At 41.3% G+C, this 17,846-nt stretch overlaps 1 protein-coding gene across 1 annotated transcript; it reads right to left on the reverse strand.

The window, feature by feature from the left end:
- Nucleotides 1–5,019: 5,019 nt before the first annotated feature.
- On the reverse strand, nucleotides 5,020–16,660 carry MOK (MOK protein kinase; the record flags this gene model as incomplete). The annotated part of the gene is made up of 10 exons (XM_010189220.1): nucleotides 5,020–5,394; nucleotides 6,431–6,542; nucleotides 6,776–6,949; nucleotides 7,326–7,427; nucleotides 10,391–10,569; nucleotides 11,430–11,478; nucleotides 11,772–11,850; nucleotides 14,774–14,844; nucleotides 15,289–15,378; nucleotides 16,546–16,660. Coding segments are annotated over 10 exons (1,346 nt in total), but the record flags the coding sequence as incomplete, so codon positions are not given.
- Nucleotides 16,661–17,846: the final 1,186 nt, after the last annotated feature.

The raw sequence follows: 17,846 nt of genomic DNA on the forward strand, positions 1-17,846 counted from the left end.
GTGTAAAATAAAAGTATGTTTCTTAAATCCAAGTAAGTTCAATGGTTAAACGAGTACTTTCACCATTGTTTCTTTTTTGCACTGATTTTTTTAACCAGAGGTGGCTCGAAGACGGCCTGGAATGCACTCACAGCAAGTGAAAGTCGTTACTTTCTGGCTTCAAAATGTTAATTCAGGAAGATGGATGCTGCAATCGTAGATTTTTAAACAAACAACACAATTGTTTTGCACTTAAAATAGTTTAATGCTAACAGAGAATTACTTTAAACTTGGTGTGCAGGCACCAGGAAAAAAAAACCAACAAACCCTATGTTGTGGAGAAAAGATCCTTTGTATCTATTAAACATTTATTTTGCTATTGTTGTTTCCAACCGCAATGGGCTCTGTATGATATGTACAAATAATGTAACTCGGTGACGGGGGAGGGAGTCGTGGCTCGTTACACTAGAAATTCTCATCCATTTCAGAAAGTGATTCTTTCTAATTCAGAAAAATACATATTAAACTCTCTTGAATATGCATTTTTGTTTACTTTCTGTTCCAATTCGATCACTTTTGATGTAATCGATCCTTTGTTGAATTAAATGTTTGGTATAGAAATATCATCTAAGCTTTGGAGAACAGATTCCTTTCCAAAAATCTCTCATCTGGAACACGGCTTCATATTTAAAACTGCTGAATTTCGATTAGGAGAGTGAAATAACGTCGTTCTGGTCTCGTCCTTAAGGGTTTGTCTCCAAAGACACCATCCAGGGGAAATCCTGCAGACAGGATTTGGTGGGGCGAGGATTTTGGCATCGTCATTTTGTAGTCCCGTGTGTTTGTCCTGGGAGCTGTGAAGGGGAAGATCCAGCAGTCGCTGTGTGCGCTTTCGGCCTCGGCAAGCCAAAATTAGGTCAAAAAATCGGATTATATTCGGTTTTGAGACAACTTTCTTTGTCTTAAATCAGGCAGCTCATTCATAATTCATTGCTCTTGAACTGATCAGCGTACGGAGACGGACGTAGCCGTGGATTTGTGCAGTTTAATGCTGCTTGTTTGGACACACATGATTTTCCATCAGTCAGCAACACAACACTTGTATCATTTTCAGTAATTCTTGTAAAGATTTAAAAAAAACCCACAAAACCAACACATTCTTGTAGCAATGGTTGGGCTTTTGCTGAGTCTTGCGGGTGGACATGGGGTGGACATGGGGATCCTGCACCCCCAGTGGTAAAGCTGGGTGGAATTGTTGACATTGCAAAGAAACTGCAGGCATGAAAAGTTCCTTTTTTTTTCCAGTAAATGAATGAAAATTTTGGGGGAAAGCAACAGCAGCCACTTGCAATGGTCTTGTTCTTGTGCTGCGGGTAGCACGTAGGGAACTGCCACGTCCGTTTATAGCCAGCATTGAAATTGTTTGCTTTGTTAAAGATGGAGCTGCTCTTTACAATTCTGCTCTATTTACGGTCTTCTAAAATACAAGAAATGGGGAAAATACTGCAACTGAGCAGGGTGAGAGTTGAGAAGTTTTATTTTATCAATGCAGCGGGTTTAACTGTTAAATACGGATAAACCTCGTCACTGAAAACCAGTGGAGTTCTCCCTTTTGTCTCAGTGCTTCATAGGATCTGAGTTGAAATGAAGCAGGTGAGAAAATAGGGAGTTACTTGGAAGGATCTTTTGTTCCTTCAGCTGGAAAAGCACAGAAAGCAGGGAAAGGCCCACAGTACCCAACGCTGGGGTGATGATGGCAGCCACCGCGCATCCCTTTGTGTGTCTGTCCCTGCTACACCTCGTAGTTCAACATACAAGGGGTCTGTGTGGTTTATGCAGCCTCTTCAGGACTATTAGGCAGTCATTTAGAAGCTTGAACTGCCCCGTCCCACCCTTTATTCCATATGGAAAAGAAATATTTTAGGAAGAAAAGGGATATTAATAACTTACCTGGAAAGATCTTGGAGTTTTCTGCTACAGAGACAGCTCCTAATAAATAAATGTTTCCTACTGTGTTAAAAAAATTAAAAATGAGTGGAACACAGATGATCTCAAAAGGAATTTCAGCTGGAAGAATGAGGGTAGAAACAATACTTGCCAGTTTGCAGTGGAAAGTTGAGGTTATTTTAACAGTAAAGCAGGTGGGAAAACTCCAGTTTGCCTTCTCAGCCAACAGCCGGAGCAGTGCAAGTCGTTAGCAGAAGTAAAATGGCAAAGACTTTGTTATAAAATAAACGCCTGTGAAGCACCGAACTGTGCAAGAGCCACTTGAAAATAAATGAAGAAAACATTTCCATGTGATCATTCACTTCACATTTCCACTCTTCATAGCAAAACCAACCCGCTGAAATGGCCTGGTTTCATTGTAACGGCCCGACAGCCCCAGATACGGAGTGCGTGGCAGAGGTACCGGTGCCATACGAGCTGTTACTGGTACCACACAAGTTATTACTGGTGCCACGCAAGTTATTACTGGTGCCATACAAGTTATTACTGGTACCATACGAGCTGTTACTGGTACCACACAAGTTAGTACTGGTGCCATGCAAGTTATTACTGGTGCCATACAAGTTATTACTGGTACCATACGAGCTGTTACTGGTACCATACAAGTTATTACTGGTACCATACAAGTTATTACTGGTGCCATACAAGCTGTTACTGGTGCCATACAAGCTGTTACTGGTGCCTCCATATGAGCTGTTACTGGTACCATACACATTATTACTGGTGCCATACACATTATTACTGGTACCATACAAGTTATTACTGGTGCCTCCATACGAGCTGTTATTGGTACCATACACATTATTACTGGTACCATATGAGCTATTCCTGGTACCATACAAGTTATTACTGGTGCCATACAAGCTGTTACTGGTACCATACAAGTTATTACTGGTGCCATACAAGCTGTTACTGGTACCATACAAGTTATTACTGGTGCCATACAAGCTGTTACTGGTGCCATACAAGCTGTTACTGGTGCCATACAAGTTATTACTGGTGCCTCCATACGAGCTGTTACTGGTACCATACACATTATTACTGGTACCATACACATTATTACTGGTACCACACAAGTTATTACTGGTACCACACAAGTTATTACTGGTACCATACGAGCTATTACTGGTACCATACACATTATTACTGGTACCATACAAGTTACTACTGGTGCCATGTGAGCTATTCCTGGTACCATACAAGTTATTACTGGTACCACACACGCTATTCCTGGCACCATACGCATTATTCCTGGTACCACACAAGTTATTACTGGTGCCACACAAGCATTTTACTTTACCATACAAGTTACTGCTCTGGTAGGCTTTTCTCTCCAAGTTAAAACTTAGAAACAATTCTGACTTCATCTTTTTTCACAAAAAACAACCACTTTCCTGCTGTGTGAAGAATTACCTACCTGAGATGTTAAATACAGAAGGAAACACTTGCAAGAACACTTTTGCAAGCAGGAAAGTATCTCGTGCGTTCACCATCGGAGGGGATTTTTAGTTGAAATATTTCCACGTCAGCAGTGGTGGTTGAGGTTCCCAGGAAGAGACGACAGGAAGGTGTCAGTAAAATTCTCAGATCTCCATCAGCGACGTATTCGTATTATCTTCATCAATGCACAGCCTAATAAAAAATCTCCGAAGGGGCGCTGGGAGCATAACGGGCATCACTTCTACTCTGGAGGACTTATTTGTATAAAACCTTCTATGTTACTGTGTATTTTCCTGCATTGTTGGCCCTGCATCTCACCTGATGAGAATAAACTGGATTTAGAGCATCCATCTTGAATTGGGGTTGCTCGCCTGCTCCTCAGGGCTTGCTTTGCACTTCTTTCTTGCACAGAAAATCTTGGGCGGCAGCAGCGGCCCCAGAGGTGTTTGGAAATGAAGCTGATCACGTTATGATCAGAACTCACCAGTTAGGAGCAGAGCAACTTCTAGACCTAGCAAAAACCCCCAAGAAGTGATTTTAAAAACCTGCCTTGCATCCGTACTTGGTAGGCAGAAGATTTTTAAAGCCCCAGCTGAACTGCACAAACTCATTTGTTTTTTTTTAAATAGCAGAACTGTTCCTTAACACCCCACCAAATTTAAATATTGCAAATTATTTATTGCAGAATTTTAGGAGATCTCGGGAGTTTTAAAATCAATGGGATCAAATTGCAATAGCTGCTCTTTCCAAGTGAGAGAAAAATGCTGCCTTTTAACTCTTCCCTTTTGTAGCAACAAGAAACAGAACGATATTAAATTGTTACTGATGATCTGGGTACAGAATTTCTGGAACATCAGATATCTGCATTTACTGCTCTTTCAAACAACTGCTGCAGTATCAGTCCCTGCTCAAACTTTGGATTAAGAGTAACATCGATGGCTGGAGGAACACTGTGACAATTTTTATGTTGAATCAGATAAAAAATTGCTTTAGCTTTTAGCCAGATGATAACTGTATAAAAAATATTACATATATGCAGCAGTTAGAGAAACTGCATCAGAATCGAGTCTCTTGTATGATTGTATAAGCTGCACATCCTCAGTAAGACTTGAGGTTGAAGTTAGGGGAATACTTTCCAGCACTGACTGAAAAATAAAAGAATTTTATATATAAAGATACAAAAGTTCGCTGTCATTTCTAATGTAATATGAAAAGTTGTATTTTGTACACTAGATTAGAGTCCTAATACTGTAGAATACAATGAGACTCCTAACGCTGGAGCTCAAAGAATCCTTTCGTGTTATTTTTAACCAACCTCCTCCTCCTCCATCAGGTTCTATTTTAGAAAAAAATAAATATTACTTAGGGAAAAATCCAGAGAGAGTTCAGTACAAGAGGCTGAGAGCTGTGCCAAACAACACTTTAATGAGACACTGCTGCCCCTCGCAGCCCGGGGGGTTCCTACAAACCCTCAGAGCAACACAAACCACAGCCCCGCTTGCTCTGGTTGGATCTCTCCCCACCAGAGCACGCGCAGCTGTGTCCACCACTCCATCGCGCATTTCCTCCTGCTCCAAGCACCTCAGGAGGTGCTCAGAAACCTCCGCCTCTTCGGTCTACAACCGGGAAGCGGACATATTTTGGGGGAGACTTAAGCGCCTTCTGTTTCTCAGACTGTTGATGAAACGGCATGGGTCTGAGACGCGCTTTGTCAAACACGTATCGCCGCTGCGCCTCAGTGAGCGAGGGACGAGTCTGTACCTCGCCGTGTGCTCCAGGGAATCCACCAGGTTGGAACACGGGGATTGCTCCGCTTCTCTTAGGAGCCCAGCAGATGGAGGGCAATGCAGGAGCGGGGCATGAAGGCAACATGGCTGGTCCAGAAAGACTGAGTTTGGGAAAATCTGGTAATCCATGAGAAGGTCCGTGGTGCTGGTTTGGTTTTCCCTGGCCTTTCCTAAGAGAATGCTTTTAAAATAAACAAACAGGATTCAGTTTCTTTCTGCGAACATCTTAAGGAAGACAATTAAAAGAGAAAATCCAAATAATATAAAAAAATAGCTCAGGCAAATACTACTTCAGCTAATTATTTTCTGAATTACTCTCTCTCGATGTTTCTCACAACTTCTTACAAAGCCCACATTGACAAAGCCCAGAACTAAACTGGTGCAGAAAGTGGCTGCTCCTGTGGAAGGAGAGTTCACAGGATCACAGAATATGAGGAGTGGGAAGGGACCTGGAAAGCTCGCCCAGTGCAACCCCTGCCAGAGCAGGATCACCAGAGCAGTCACACAGGAGAGTTCATGCCTTCAAGTTAAATGCACAGCAGAAAAGAATTCATAGTAATTTTTTTGCTACTGTAATTTGGGGTTTTGTGTGTGAAAAACCTGTATTTGAGACTCTTTCTTGTCGCACTGGTTTCTAGCTCACTTTGCAGATACAGCAAACACTCAGGAGTGAATACGTTGAGCATTCTTCACGTAGCTCGAAAACAAAGTTTTAGTTTGCCAGAATTTTTAATCATATCTTAATGTTTTCATTTCCAGTGTCAAATATATGTTTAGGCTTCTCCCAGATACCATCTAAATACAGAATAATAAAGGGTTTTTTTTTAAATTACTTGTTCCAAATGTAGACTGAAAAGGCAAAAGCACAATTTCTGTCTGGTACAACTTCATCTGTACAACTTTTTAACTCAGAGGCAGGCAGCAAAAGGAGGACGATGATATTTTTGTTTAAAAAAGTGGAACTGACCCTCTGAGTAACAGCAACTGTGGCAACCTCTGCTGGAGGGATCAAGTGGTGCCACAGCTTCCCAATCCTAACTCACGATGTGCAGGGTTTGCAGTGGGTAGAGCTGCACTAGACCCAATAAATCAGTGTTTGCCAGACTGAACACAACCCAGTGATCACCTTCAGTCAAACGTTTGGTTCTCGCTAATGAGCTCCGTGTCACCAGTTACTGTCCCTAAATGGGCTGACAGTTCTTCCACTTCAACATTACCTGTCTTTGACTTTCCTTTGGGATCTGCCACGGATGCAGAGGTATTTGCCCTGCCATATTTCCTGAAAGTCTGACTTCTATGTGCGTGGCCAAAGCTTGCCTCTCAGCTGCCCTAAAAAGTTGGGGGGAAAGAAAATAAAAGATAAAAACCTCAGTTGTGCTTTAGGGGAAGTTTGGACTCAGTACAAAGAATTAAGTTAGCTGAATTACATTCATTGCATTGCAAACTAAGTACTGGCACTGTGAGCAACCTTCACGTCAGTCCACATTAAGTAATGCACACACAGCACTCCCACTATGTCTTAATTTTTGCCTTTAAGACTGAAGGGATTTGAAGTCACTTGCCGGAGTTCATGAAAATAAGGGTGCTGTAAGGCCTGGTGGGCAGCGATTCTCTCATCAGGGTCGTATTCTATCATGGCACACAGGAGTGAGAAGCCTTGGGGAGACAAACTGTTCACAAGGGGAGGGATTCCCATTCCTTTTTTATAGGGGAAATCAAAGCTCGTAAATCTTGACCTGTGGGAAGCAAGGTGAGAACAAACAGTTGTTCAGGAATATTCACAGATAATTACAATTAACTGAGAAAAACGACTCTCATCTGATTTAGGTAGTGATGTATGAGGGATGTGTAAGTCATACTGGGGAAAAAAGTGTTTTATTTCCTAACAAGTTATGCCATTGGCCTTAAGGATATTGTGGAAATAAAAGGGCAGAGAAGATTGATACAGGCTCAGATCTCCTGTGCTCTGCCTACGAGGATCACGAAGGGATGGAAGACACCACCGCTCTTCGGTCAGAATTTGATTTTTGTGGTGGTTCCCTGAGCAGGAGTTGCACCCAGTTGTAACTTACTGAAACAGTGAGATGAATAGCTGTGGGAGTGCATACTTACTGCTTGAACTTGTTGAGAGTTTTGCTAGGAGGGGTGCCTAGAACGTCATGGATTATGGAAATTTGGTCCAGCTCATTGGATCCAGGAAAGAGGGGCTCTAAACTGCAAGGTAAGAGGTGGTGTTAGAGAACATACAAGTAAACTAGTTCAAGAGCATAGCTGCCATTTTGCTTAAAGAAATCATTTAAGAAGATAAATTTTAGGATTATTCATTTGTGGACACTTTAATACCAGCCAACAACTGCAGAGTAACGTGTGAGCAGCAGATCAATACAACCTTTGGACAGAAAGGATGGTTTGGGTTATTTAACAGAGAGCTCTCCTCACAGGTTTGGGGGAAAACACGTAAAGAAAACATCCCTCCTGGCAAAAAGCAATGGATATGGGGTTGTGTTTGCTTCTAGTGAAGCAGCAAGTCAGTGTGTTTTCCTCATTTTTAAGAGCTGAGTCAAGCAGTCCCTCTTGTGCACGCACACAGAAATATATAAGAAACACAGGCCCTCTGCAAGCAGCAACACTGCCAAGCTGGGAGTTTGAACTGCATCCCTGAGCTGGATCCTCGTTAATATAAAACTTCCACAGAGTCCTTGAAAACATTTCATCAACACAGCAATCTGACTTAACAAGTTAGATCCAAGAGCATTTGCTTCTTGCACATGTTGCCTTTTTCCGTGCTAGCAGAGCATTTCCTGGGGCGTATGATTTGAGAAACACTTCAGTGGCACCAGGTGATGCTTGGAAGCCATGCAGTCAGCCCGCTCTGGAGGAGGAGGAAACTCCTTGTAGCTGTTTGCAAATTCAGTCCAACAGCTGCTGCACACGTCTCTGGGTGCCTTTGTAAAGCTTTGAGTAGAGGAAGGGGAGAAGAGATCTGGTTTGAGTCGGGCAGCTCGAGCAAGACAAGGAGTTGGGAGTAGCTTTTGTGCTGTCTCTAAATGTGAAGCTGTAACAACTGTGCAATGCATTAAAAAATATACTCCAGGAGCTCTGATTTATAAGGAACAGAGCAAGATTTGAAAGATAAGTATGGGGCTGACTAAAAGACTATAAATTCTCACACAACATGGTCTAAAGCATAAAGGCTTATGCAGATGTTCAATGGCAAAACCCGTGACATGCTACAGACCATAACCTCCTTTAGCTTGGCAAGGCTGTGTCTTTTTTAATTCAGTAATTTCCAATAAATATCTCTCATTTCTCTCTGAACACATCTGTCAGGTCTCCAAAAATGTGCAGTGATTGCAAAGAATGAAATTTGTCACACGAAGCCAAAATGATGAGGAAATATCTTTAAGGGGCTTTGCCCTAAGAAAACTTCAGTTTGCAGCATGTAATTTTCTTGCCAAACTTCAAAGCCCACCTGATTGAAATGGAAATGGAAAAACCAAGGCATTTTTACAGCTTTTTATCCCAATTTCCCTTGCAAGAGAACTGCCACACTTGGGATTTTTCTGTTAAGAGTTTGCTGACCACAGTGGCAGCGAGCAGGCACAGCAGAAGGGTTGTGATTTAAGGTGCTGGCGATGGTGGCAGCTGCGCTCGCGTTGTGGAGGAGGAGGAAAAGCAGCAAAGCAAATGTTACCACTCCTGGTTGCGGATCAGAGACAGCAGCGTGGGAGGAGGATAAAGAAGAGCTGCTGCTGTTGCTAGGGCACAGAGATACTGGAGAAATACTCATGGTGGGTATTTTTGTTTTTTTCTTGGAGATTAATGACAAATTTTTTGAGTTACAGTGTCAGCATCACCAAAAAGCTCAAGGGACTTGAATCTGGGTTTTCCTGAACTCTTCCTTCATCAGAATCTGACTTCAGGATATTCCAGGACATAATGCCCTGGCACAAGGGTCATAAATATACTATATTATAAATAGAAGTAGTAAATCAGAGGGGGTGTCTTCTCTAATCTCCTCTGGTTTTGCAGAATAGTAAATCAAAAAAGAGAGAAAAACTTTAAGTGCATTAACAAGATTGAGGATAGTCAGCAATAGGATCACAGAATGGTTTTGGCTGGAAAAGACCTTTAAGATCATCAGGTCCAACCACTGAACCAGCCCTAACTCTGCCACTAGACCCTGTCCCTAAGCACGACATCTCCTGGTCTTTTAAACCCCTCCAGGGATGGTGACTCCAGCACCTCCCTGGACAGCCCCTTCCAGTGCTTGACCACTCTTTCAGTCAAGAAATTCCTCCTCATATCTAGCCTAAACGATGCTTGTGCCAGGAAATGAGCCGGACTACTCAGAGATAAAGCAGATAATAGCAATTTTTACCAAACTCAAATATGAAGCCAACAGGGGGAAAAAACCCCAAACAACAAAACAACCAAGTGATCAAATATGTTCTTTTTCCTTATAAATAACGTTTTTGTTGGTACTGTGTTGTCTCGAACATCCCACTGCTGTAACTAACCTGGTGTAGGGTGAAGAGACAGGACTTTGCCTCCCAAACCCTGCGGACTCAGCACAGAACCATGATAACGAAGCTGCTATTTCACAGAATCACAGAATCGCTCGGTTGGAAAAGCCCTCTGAGATCATCACGTCCAACCGTTCCGGTCTACTCCCTAAACCATATCCTTAAGTACCTCATCTACCCGCTCTTTAAACACATCCAGGGATGGTGACTCCACCACCTCCCTGGGCAGCCTGTGCCAGCTTCTGACGACCCTCTCAGTAAAGAACTTCCTCCTTATCTCTGACCTGAACCTCCCTTGGCACAGCTTGGTGCCGTTTCCCCTTGTTCTATCCCCCATCACCTGGGAGAAGAGCCCAGCACCCACCTCTCTACAAGCTCCCTTGAGGCAGTTGTAGGTGGTGATGAGGTCTCCCCTCAGCCTTCTCTTCTCCAGGCTAAACAAGCCCAGTTCCCTCAGCCGCTCCTCATCAGGCTTGTTCTCCAGAGCCCTGCCCATCCTTGTGGCTCTTCTCTGAACACGCTCCAGAATCTCAACATCCTTCTTATAGTGAGGGGCCCAGAACTGATTTCCCATGCGAGCTCCTTATTTAAGCTCTTCACCTTTGATTTTCTCAATTAATACTAAGCGAGACCCTCCACTGAACACTGTACCTTGTGATTTCATAGAAAACGCAGCCAGCACTCCAGATATCGATCTTGCAACCATAGTAGCCGGTCGTAAGCAAGCATTCAGGTGCTCGGTACCAGCGCGTGGAGATGTATTCTGTGTACGGCTGCTCTGAATGGTCACTCCTGCACGATCCAAAATCTCCTAACTTCAGGGTATTCTTCTGCAAAAGTAAAAGAAGTATTTGGACAAATTAGAAATGCTTCAATATTCAAAGAATTTCCTTCAACGTGTGAAGTAGTCATCGTAAAAGAAATCGCAGATTACTTTAAGAATAAACTTCAGACCTCCCAGAGGTGGTATTTTAGCAGTAAAACTGCATTTAAGTAGTGAGTAGCTCCAGGCTTGGAGATATCCGTGTCCCATAATTTGTGCAAATACCGCTCTGCACATCGTTAGAAGAAAGAGCTAAGAGTCAATTGAGAAGCACACGGACTGTTACTGCTAAATAGGGCATCTGGATTAAGTCATTTTCCTTGAGTTTAGCAGTGACACAAGAGGCGGCTTTGGCTTCTCCTTGTAACGGCTTCTCCCGTACACTTAAAAGAAAAAAAATTCTCTCCAGGAAATAAATTATTTCATAAACTGAATTTGGAAATCCTCGCGCTTCAGCCATTTCAATGAAGAAATATTCTGAGTTGCAGTATTCTAATGCCTTCTGCTCTCTTTGGTATGGATAACTGCCCCTAAATGTAGGAACTGAGTACAGGCAGACAGAGCTGCACAGCTGATCCCTAGCTCTTGTTTCTAGGTGGACACAGCAAGGAAAACACACATTAAGAGAGGGTAAAGAACAGGTTTTTAGATTGGATGAACACATATCTTGTTCACCTCAGGTTCTGGCCAATAACACACTTGGTTGTGCATTCCTCTAGATCAGGAATATGGTATTACAGATAACTGTCTATGTATTTTTAAAACCTGTTCTTTTAGTCATGAAGAAACATTAGTTTCTCAGAGCAAAAGAGAAAAACACTGCTGTACCTCACTGTCAGTTACATATTCTCACAGAAAATGAGTTACCTTTATTAAGATGTTTTCCGGTTTGATGTCTCTGTGAAATATCCCATTTCTGTACCAACACAAACACACCAGAGGGAAGAGTTCAGTGAGAACAGAAACATTACCAGTACTTCCAATTGTTAGTAAAAAAACAAATACTTCAAGAAACAAACCCTTTCTTCAAACTTATTGACAGCATAGTAAAAAAAAATACTGAATTTTGCTTGCTAGGCCTCTGCTACAGCCAAACATGCATCTGGGCATCGGCCTTTTCCTCCCTGCAGCAGGCTGCTGCCCCAGACAACCCTGAAATAAGTGTACAACATATTTACTGTAAAGCTGTTGCTCATCCAGGTCTCTTACCTATGTATGTAATCAAGGGCTTTGCATAACTGGTACATGTAGTTCGTAATTTTTTTTTCAGGTAATGGCTTTGTCCTTCCTAGAATTAAAGTTCAAGTTGTACAAGTCCTTTTTAGTGAACATCAGAACAGGAACAAAATTACTCTTCAGTTTCCACTAGTGCATTGCTATCACCTTTTTCATTTCTAGCATTTACACCTACCTTTGTAATCCATTTTCTACTCAACTCGAGGCATAATTTAGATTTTGGTATGCACCAGAATAGCTCAGCTAACAACTGCGTCTGTAATCTGCCGAGCTTTTACTGCATGGTTTTTATCGCAGTGTCTGTTTCCCCGGGTTCTAACAGCACTGCAATATTTCACGTCTAAACATCTCATTTCCTCTCCAAACAAAGTAACTGTCCTTCAGGCTCAAGATTCCCATCAATCACCTCAAGTTCCCGCAACGTTTAAGCGACTGTGATTCACATTCAAATGCAAATGAAAGGTTAACCGCTGTAGTTTAGCTTGCTATCGCTGTGGTGCAATAAAGACTTAGAAATTCACTTCTAAAAGTTATCTTTTTCAGAGCCGTGCAGTAACTACTCCGCGTTTTTTTTCATTTTACGGGCTCCAAAGGCCTTTTAATCTCGCTGTAATGCCTTTATATAACGCTGCAATGTCATCAACGGAGGCAGAAACGATCTCGTTTTTGAAAAACAAAGCAGGTACTGATGTGCCCGATGGCAACGGGATGAGTAATTGGCCGAGGAGGAGGAGGAGGAGGAGGAGGAGGAGGAGGATGCCGAGGACAGTAAGTCATTGAGTCCTAGCAGCCAGCGGGACGGGTGTCCTCCCCGCACAGCCCTCCTCCAGCCACTGACTCCACCGACTGGGGTTGGGTAACAAAGCACTTGCCACCGAGTGCCATTTCCATCAGGAACTGTAGTGTTATTACCTCAGTTTTCAACACGGTGCTTTCAACATCAGGATTTTCGTCATTTAAAATTAACAGATTTTTATAAAATGCTTTCCTCAAAGCGACTGCCATTCTTATCAGTATTTAAGAAATCAGGCCTTAATAAAAATACTCCGCGCTCGATTGGTTTTTCATTACAGGTCGATAGTAAAATCTGGCGCAGATGCTCTTCTACTTCCAGATTTACAATTACAAAACTGCAGTTGGCAGCAATGATGAAGTGAATCATAAGGCGGTAGCACTCGAGGCTACAACCGGTTTTGCTTGGGGCAACCTCCCCTCTGAGCTGTATTTTTTTAATCACTTTAAATGACCAAACTGTTCCTGATTAAAAAAAAAGGCAAGACTGTTTTTCAGTTACTAAATGACTTGTGATGCCACTATAAATTAATAGCAAGAGTATTATGACTTTGTGTAAAGACAGATAGCCCTGTCTTCATTGAAATAACATGAACCTGTCAGTTTGTTAAGGAAAAAAACCCCAAAAAGTTCAATTTTCCACATAGAAGCATAACAGTGAAGTGTCCTCCTAATTACAGAAGTGTCTCCATACCCCTTGTTAAATTAGAAATTCATTTGCAGTCAACCCCTGCTTCAAGTTTTTCATTGCAAAATTTCATACAAAACTTTACCTGTAAACTTTTCAATCTTAAAGCTCTTTAAAGTTGTTCTGCACCTATATTAAATTTCATTTTGAAAGATTCGTAGTCAGAAAATGCCAAGCTGTAGAGGTATACACAAAAGACTACAAATCATCTGAAATACAACCACTTTTGCACGCTCTGAAAACTGTTTTGCGACAGAGCACGGCTAATGAACACAATTTCCTTGTTCTACAAATGAGTAATGCACTGCAAGTCACAACTCTGACCAAAGGGAGCTCCTTCTACTCGCCATTGTCATCAAGATGTCCTCAGTCAGTAAGTGTTTAATTTTGCAGTTTAATTGCATCCTTGGGATTTTTGCCGTACTTCTTGGCTTTGCAATGAGCCACAAGTAGAGTTGCTTGGGGGAGAAAACCAATAAAAAAACCTATTCCTGCCTCCTAGGAAATGGTGGTGTTGATACGTCTGCTTTGAAACTCCAAAATTAATTTCTGAAAAATGCAAACCACTTAATACAAATTAAATCCTTTAATATTTAAAATATAATCTTAAAAAATTATAATGTCCATAGGAATCTGTTGTTTATTTTCCCATTCCATGGCTTGGCGAGCTCCACCTCATGTGCCACCAGCTTGCACAAGGTGAAAGACACAAACACAGCCCAGACTCAAAATCCAGACCATGATTTACCATCACCCAGAACCAACAATGCACAGTTCAGGCAGACCCATTAAAGTTCAGCTAACCCCTAACTGCAGCATTTCTGATTACACCTGAACACAGATTTCATTTTGAACTGATTCACCATGCCCTAAAAAAGGAGGTTTTTAAAACTAAGTGGCAGGAAAACAATTTTCTTATGGAAAACTCGACTTTCATAAGAACTGTATTTTAAAATTAAAATATATAGCAGAACAGACTGAAACTTTGAGACTACTTTCCACCTGCATATAATGCTTAATATGGCAGGCTTTTTCACGTGAAAAGGATGAGAGAAACACTGAGAAATGTAACCAAATGAAAGCAAATACTCTGAGGTAAAAGAAACCAAACCCAAACCCCTAAATATTCTGATTTTTTGTAAATGAAGGACAGGATCTTTATAACAAATAACCTATTTAAGTTGTATTTTTTGTTACATAAAGCAGTTATTCTGCGTTTTGCAGTCAAGGTTGTTTCCCTATTTTGATGTAAAGTTTGACTGTAGAAGTAGATGGCCATTGACCCAACTCCTTAGAAAGCTGCATACATTCACACTTTAAGCAAGTGGGTATATTGCACTGGAAATTTTAAAAAAAAGAAGAGTAAAGCAGTACAGCCCAAAATTTCCCTCTGAATTTTATAATATGGAATGGTGAACAATCAAGTGAAAAATAATTAATTCCACTTTGTGATCTACACGAGGTTTCTTGTGTTCCTTAAGCATATACAACATACCTTTTATCAACTCATAAATGCTCGTGCCCATCAGTTCAAGTATCAGTGAAACGGTGCCAGCTTTTTTATCACTGAAGAAAGAAACAGGGAGATTTTAAGCTAGAAATAACATTTACGTGTTGATTTGTATACAGCATAGCACAAGGTACTTAAACTGCAGAGGCAGACAACACGACGTTGTGCAGGCAACTGGATATGGGACATGGGTTGAAATCCCCAGCATTACATGTTAGGATATTAAGCTTGGTTATGCTTAAAACATATCTAGTCTGTAATTTTAATACTGATGTTGAAATAGTTTTAGTCTGTTGCAAAAGAGCCAGAGAAAGTGAGAGCTACCTCAGATTTTCTTAACAAAAAAGGCATAAAGACTTTGACAAATATGTTGGGTATTTTTCTTTCTGTTGGAGTAAAGAGCTGGTTAAGTGCCTACAGGTTGTGTCTAGACCCAAAGGTTACTGAGTAGCATACAAATAAAGAAATGAGGAAGAAAGAAATGGATGCACCATACTTACAAAATCACTTCATATAATGTCACGATATTGGGATGCGGACTCAGCTTACTTAGGACTCGTATTTCTTCCAGATTATTCACTTTCTCCATACTAAAGATGAATTAAAAAGAAAAGGGGAAGACTGACTTGCAATCTGGGACTGGATTATAATTGAAGGGAAGAATTATAATTAGTATTATAATATAATTATTCTGCACTGGTGTAGCATAGATCCCACCTACAGCTCAGAACGACACCAAACGTGACAATTTAGCCTTGACAAATTTAACATTTAAACTCAACTTTTGATGGTATCCTCTTCCATGAAAAATCGGTGTTATTCAACTATTTAATTATTCTGTTGCCCTCCTAGACTTTAATAAATAATGAAACTATGCGCTTTAGAAACTCTGGGGAGGAAGCAGGAAGCCAAGATCATAAACTGGACTATTTGGGCAGTTGTAGGTAATGTATAAATGGACCAACAGTTCTCCAGCAGCACAGCAGAGAATGAGAAGCCACATTAATTGAAGTTAGTTGTATTATCTCTTTTTTTACAGTATTTCTTTCAAAGCTCCAGTTTTCTTTAGTCTTTGAAGCTCTGAGTTACATTGTGAAATCTCACCTAGGAGCAAAATGTCCTCTTTTACTTTCTATGTACAAACGTGTCCCATTAAGATATTTAATGGAGAATACAAAATCAGTGACCCAAAAGGCATGGTTTGGCACTTGCGTATTTGGAGGAGAATATCAAGTCTATGTCTACTTCCACACAGCCCTCCCCTCTATTTTCCTAGGGGATACAAAGCACCTGTTTTATGACCACACAGTGTCTTGCTGATGGAAATAATTAAATATAAATGCAACTATGAAGTAGAGCTAATGCTATATGTGGATAAGGAGAAATACAGTGTTTTCAACTGTATTTTTAAAGGAAGACTGATAAAAGCATTGTCCAGAGGAAGGACTGACACATTTCTTCCTCATATTATTATTATTTACAGCAAAAAGAAAAGCAGCACAAGTATATTCCTGCATTTGGAAAGGCAGAAACCAACTATTTAGTGCTCATTCTTCTTGGCCAGGCAGCATTTAGTGCAGACGATGACATCCATTAGAGTGCTCGAGGAAATAACCCCAGTGCCAGAATCAGCAGCAGAGCTCCCTTTCCCTATTTTAATACACGCCTATTCAAAAACCTGCACTTAGTCGTGATTTCCCCTTTCCCCACTGAATTGCAATGAGATTTTCTGTAGTACTGCGATGAATTATACATACCTTTCAAAATGTTGCTTCATGACTTTGCACGCATAGTATTTTCCATCCCTAAGATTCAGGACCTTCAGGACATCCGAAAATGTCCCCTCTCCTATCTTACCAACGGGTTTATACGCTAAAAACAAAAATACACTGTGTGAGTGTGTTTAAAATAGAAATCGATCCTGCATATCAAGCCATACTTGATTTGGTAAATTCTGACTAATGGAAAAGTTTAAAACAAAAGGGGTTTTTGTTAACACGTAAATATAGTGAATAACAGTTTTACTGCCTATATTACAGAAATCTACATTCCTGAAAGTAAAATACAGTAATGGAGATGATGTACCCAGCACTTCACACTTGTTTTTCTGCTGCAGCACATCAGCAACTCACACTTGAACTTATGCTTTGCTCCTTCCACCCCCCTGTATTTACACTGCACTGAAACCATCAACTTATCTTGAAAAGCAAGTGTATCCTGTTCCCACATGGGGATTTTGGGGATTTTTTTATGAGTTGGGTGAGTTTTGTTTGGTATTGGTTTTGGTTTTGCTCTTTTTAAAGCCAAGCCGTTGCTGATTTTTAAGCTCTATTCCCATATTAAATTCAGATTACGAGTTTCGCGCCAGGCCAAAAATAATGCTCGGCTTTAATAACAAAGTGAACCAAACAGAAGGATGTGAAAATCCGTCAATTCCAGTTCTGCAGAACTTGAAGAGATGAAGCAGATAACATAAGGGTTATGAAAAAAGCTTGCTTTATATTAATTTCTGAGTCCTCTCCTAATCTCCTTCAGGACTGACGTTTCTTTGCTCCTTTATTCTCCGTCAGCTTTGTGATTAACTGTTCCTTACCAAGCCCACCGCCTGCTTCCCTTCACCCACTTGATCCTCCCCGTTTCCCTTTATTTTTAGCACCTACAGATTCTGCCCTTAATAATTCCTCCAGTCATTTCAGCTGAGCAAAACCCAATTCTGGGTAGCTTTCTGCCACTGTTGCTTTTGGACATAGGTGTCTTATTTAAGAAAGAGCCAAACCCAGTCATTTTGAGGGAGGCAGTGCAGAAAACCTCTTTTATCGTATTCAAGCCTTTATGGGAGTGAGAACATCATGGATTTGGCCAGTGACAGCCACCACGCTCCAGGCACCTTCCCAGCCTGCTGCAAGGTCACTCCTCAAGCGGTTTCTGTCCTATGCCCTTGTTCTGGAAGATCAGAGCATTTCCTAGCACAGATGTGCATTATTTCATGGCAGTTGCTCTTTGTGTCCAAGCAGATTCCCAGATATTTGCCAGAGGGATGGGATGGCATCCAGAGGGA

The sequence above is a fragment of the Mesitornis unicolor genome, unplaced genomic scaffold (assembly GCF_000695765.1).
Source record: "Mesitornis unicolor isolate BGI_N332 unplaced genomic scaffold, ASM69576v1 scaffold21607, whole genome shotgun sequence".
In the NCBI taxonomy this organism is placed as follows: domain Eukaryota; kingdom Metazoa; phylum Chordata; class Aves; order Mesitornithiformes; family Mesitornithidae; genus Mesitornis; species Mesitornis unicolor.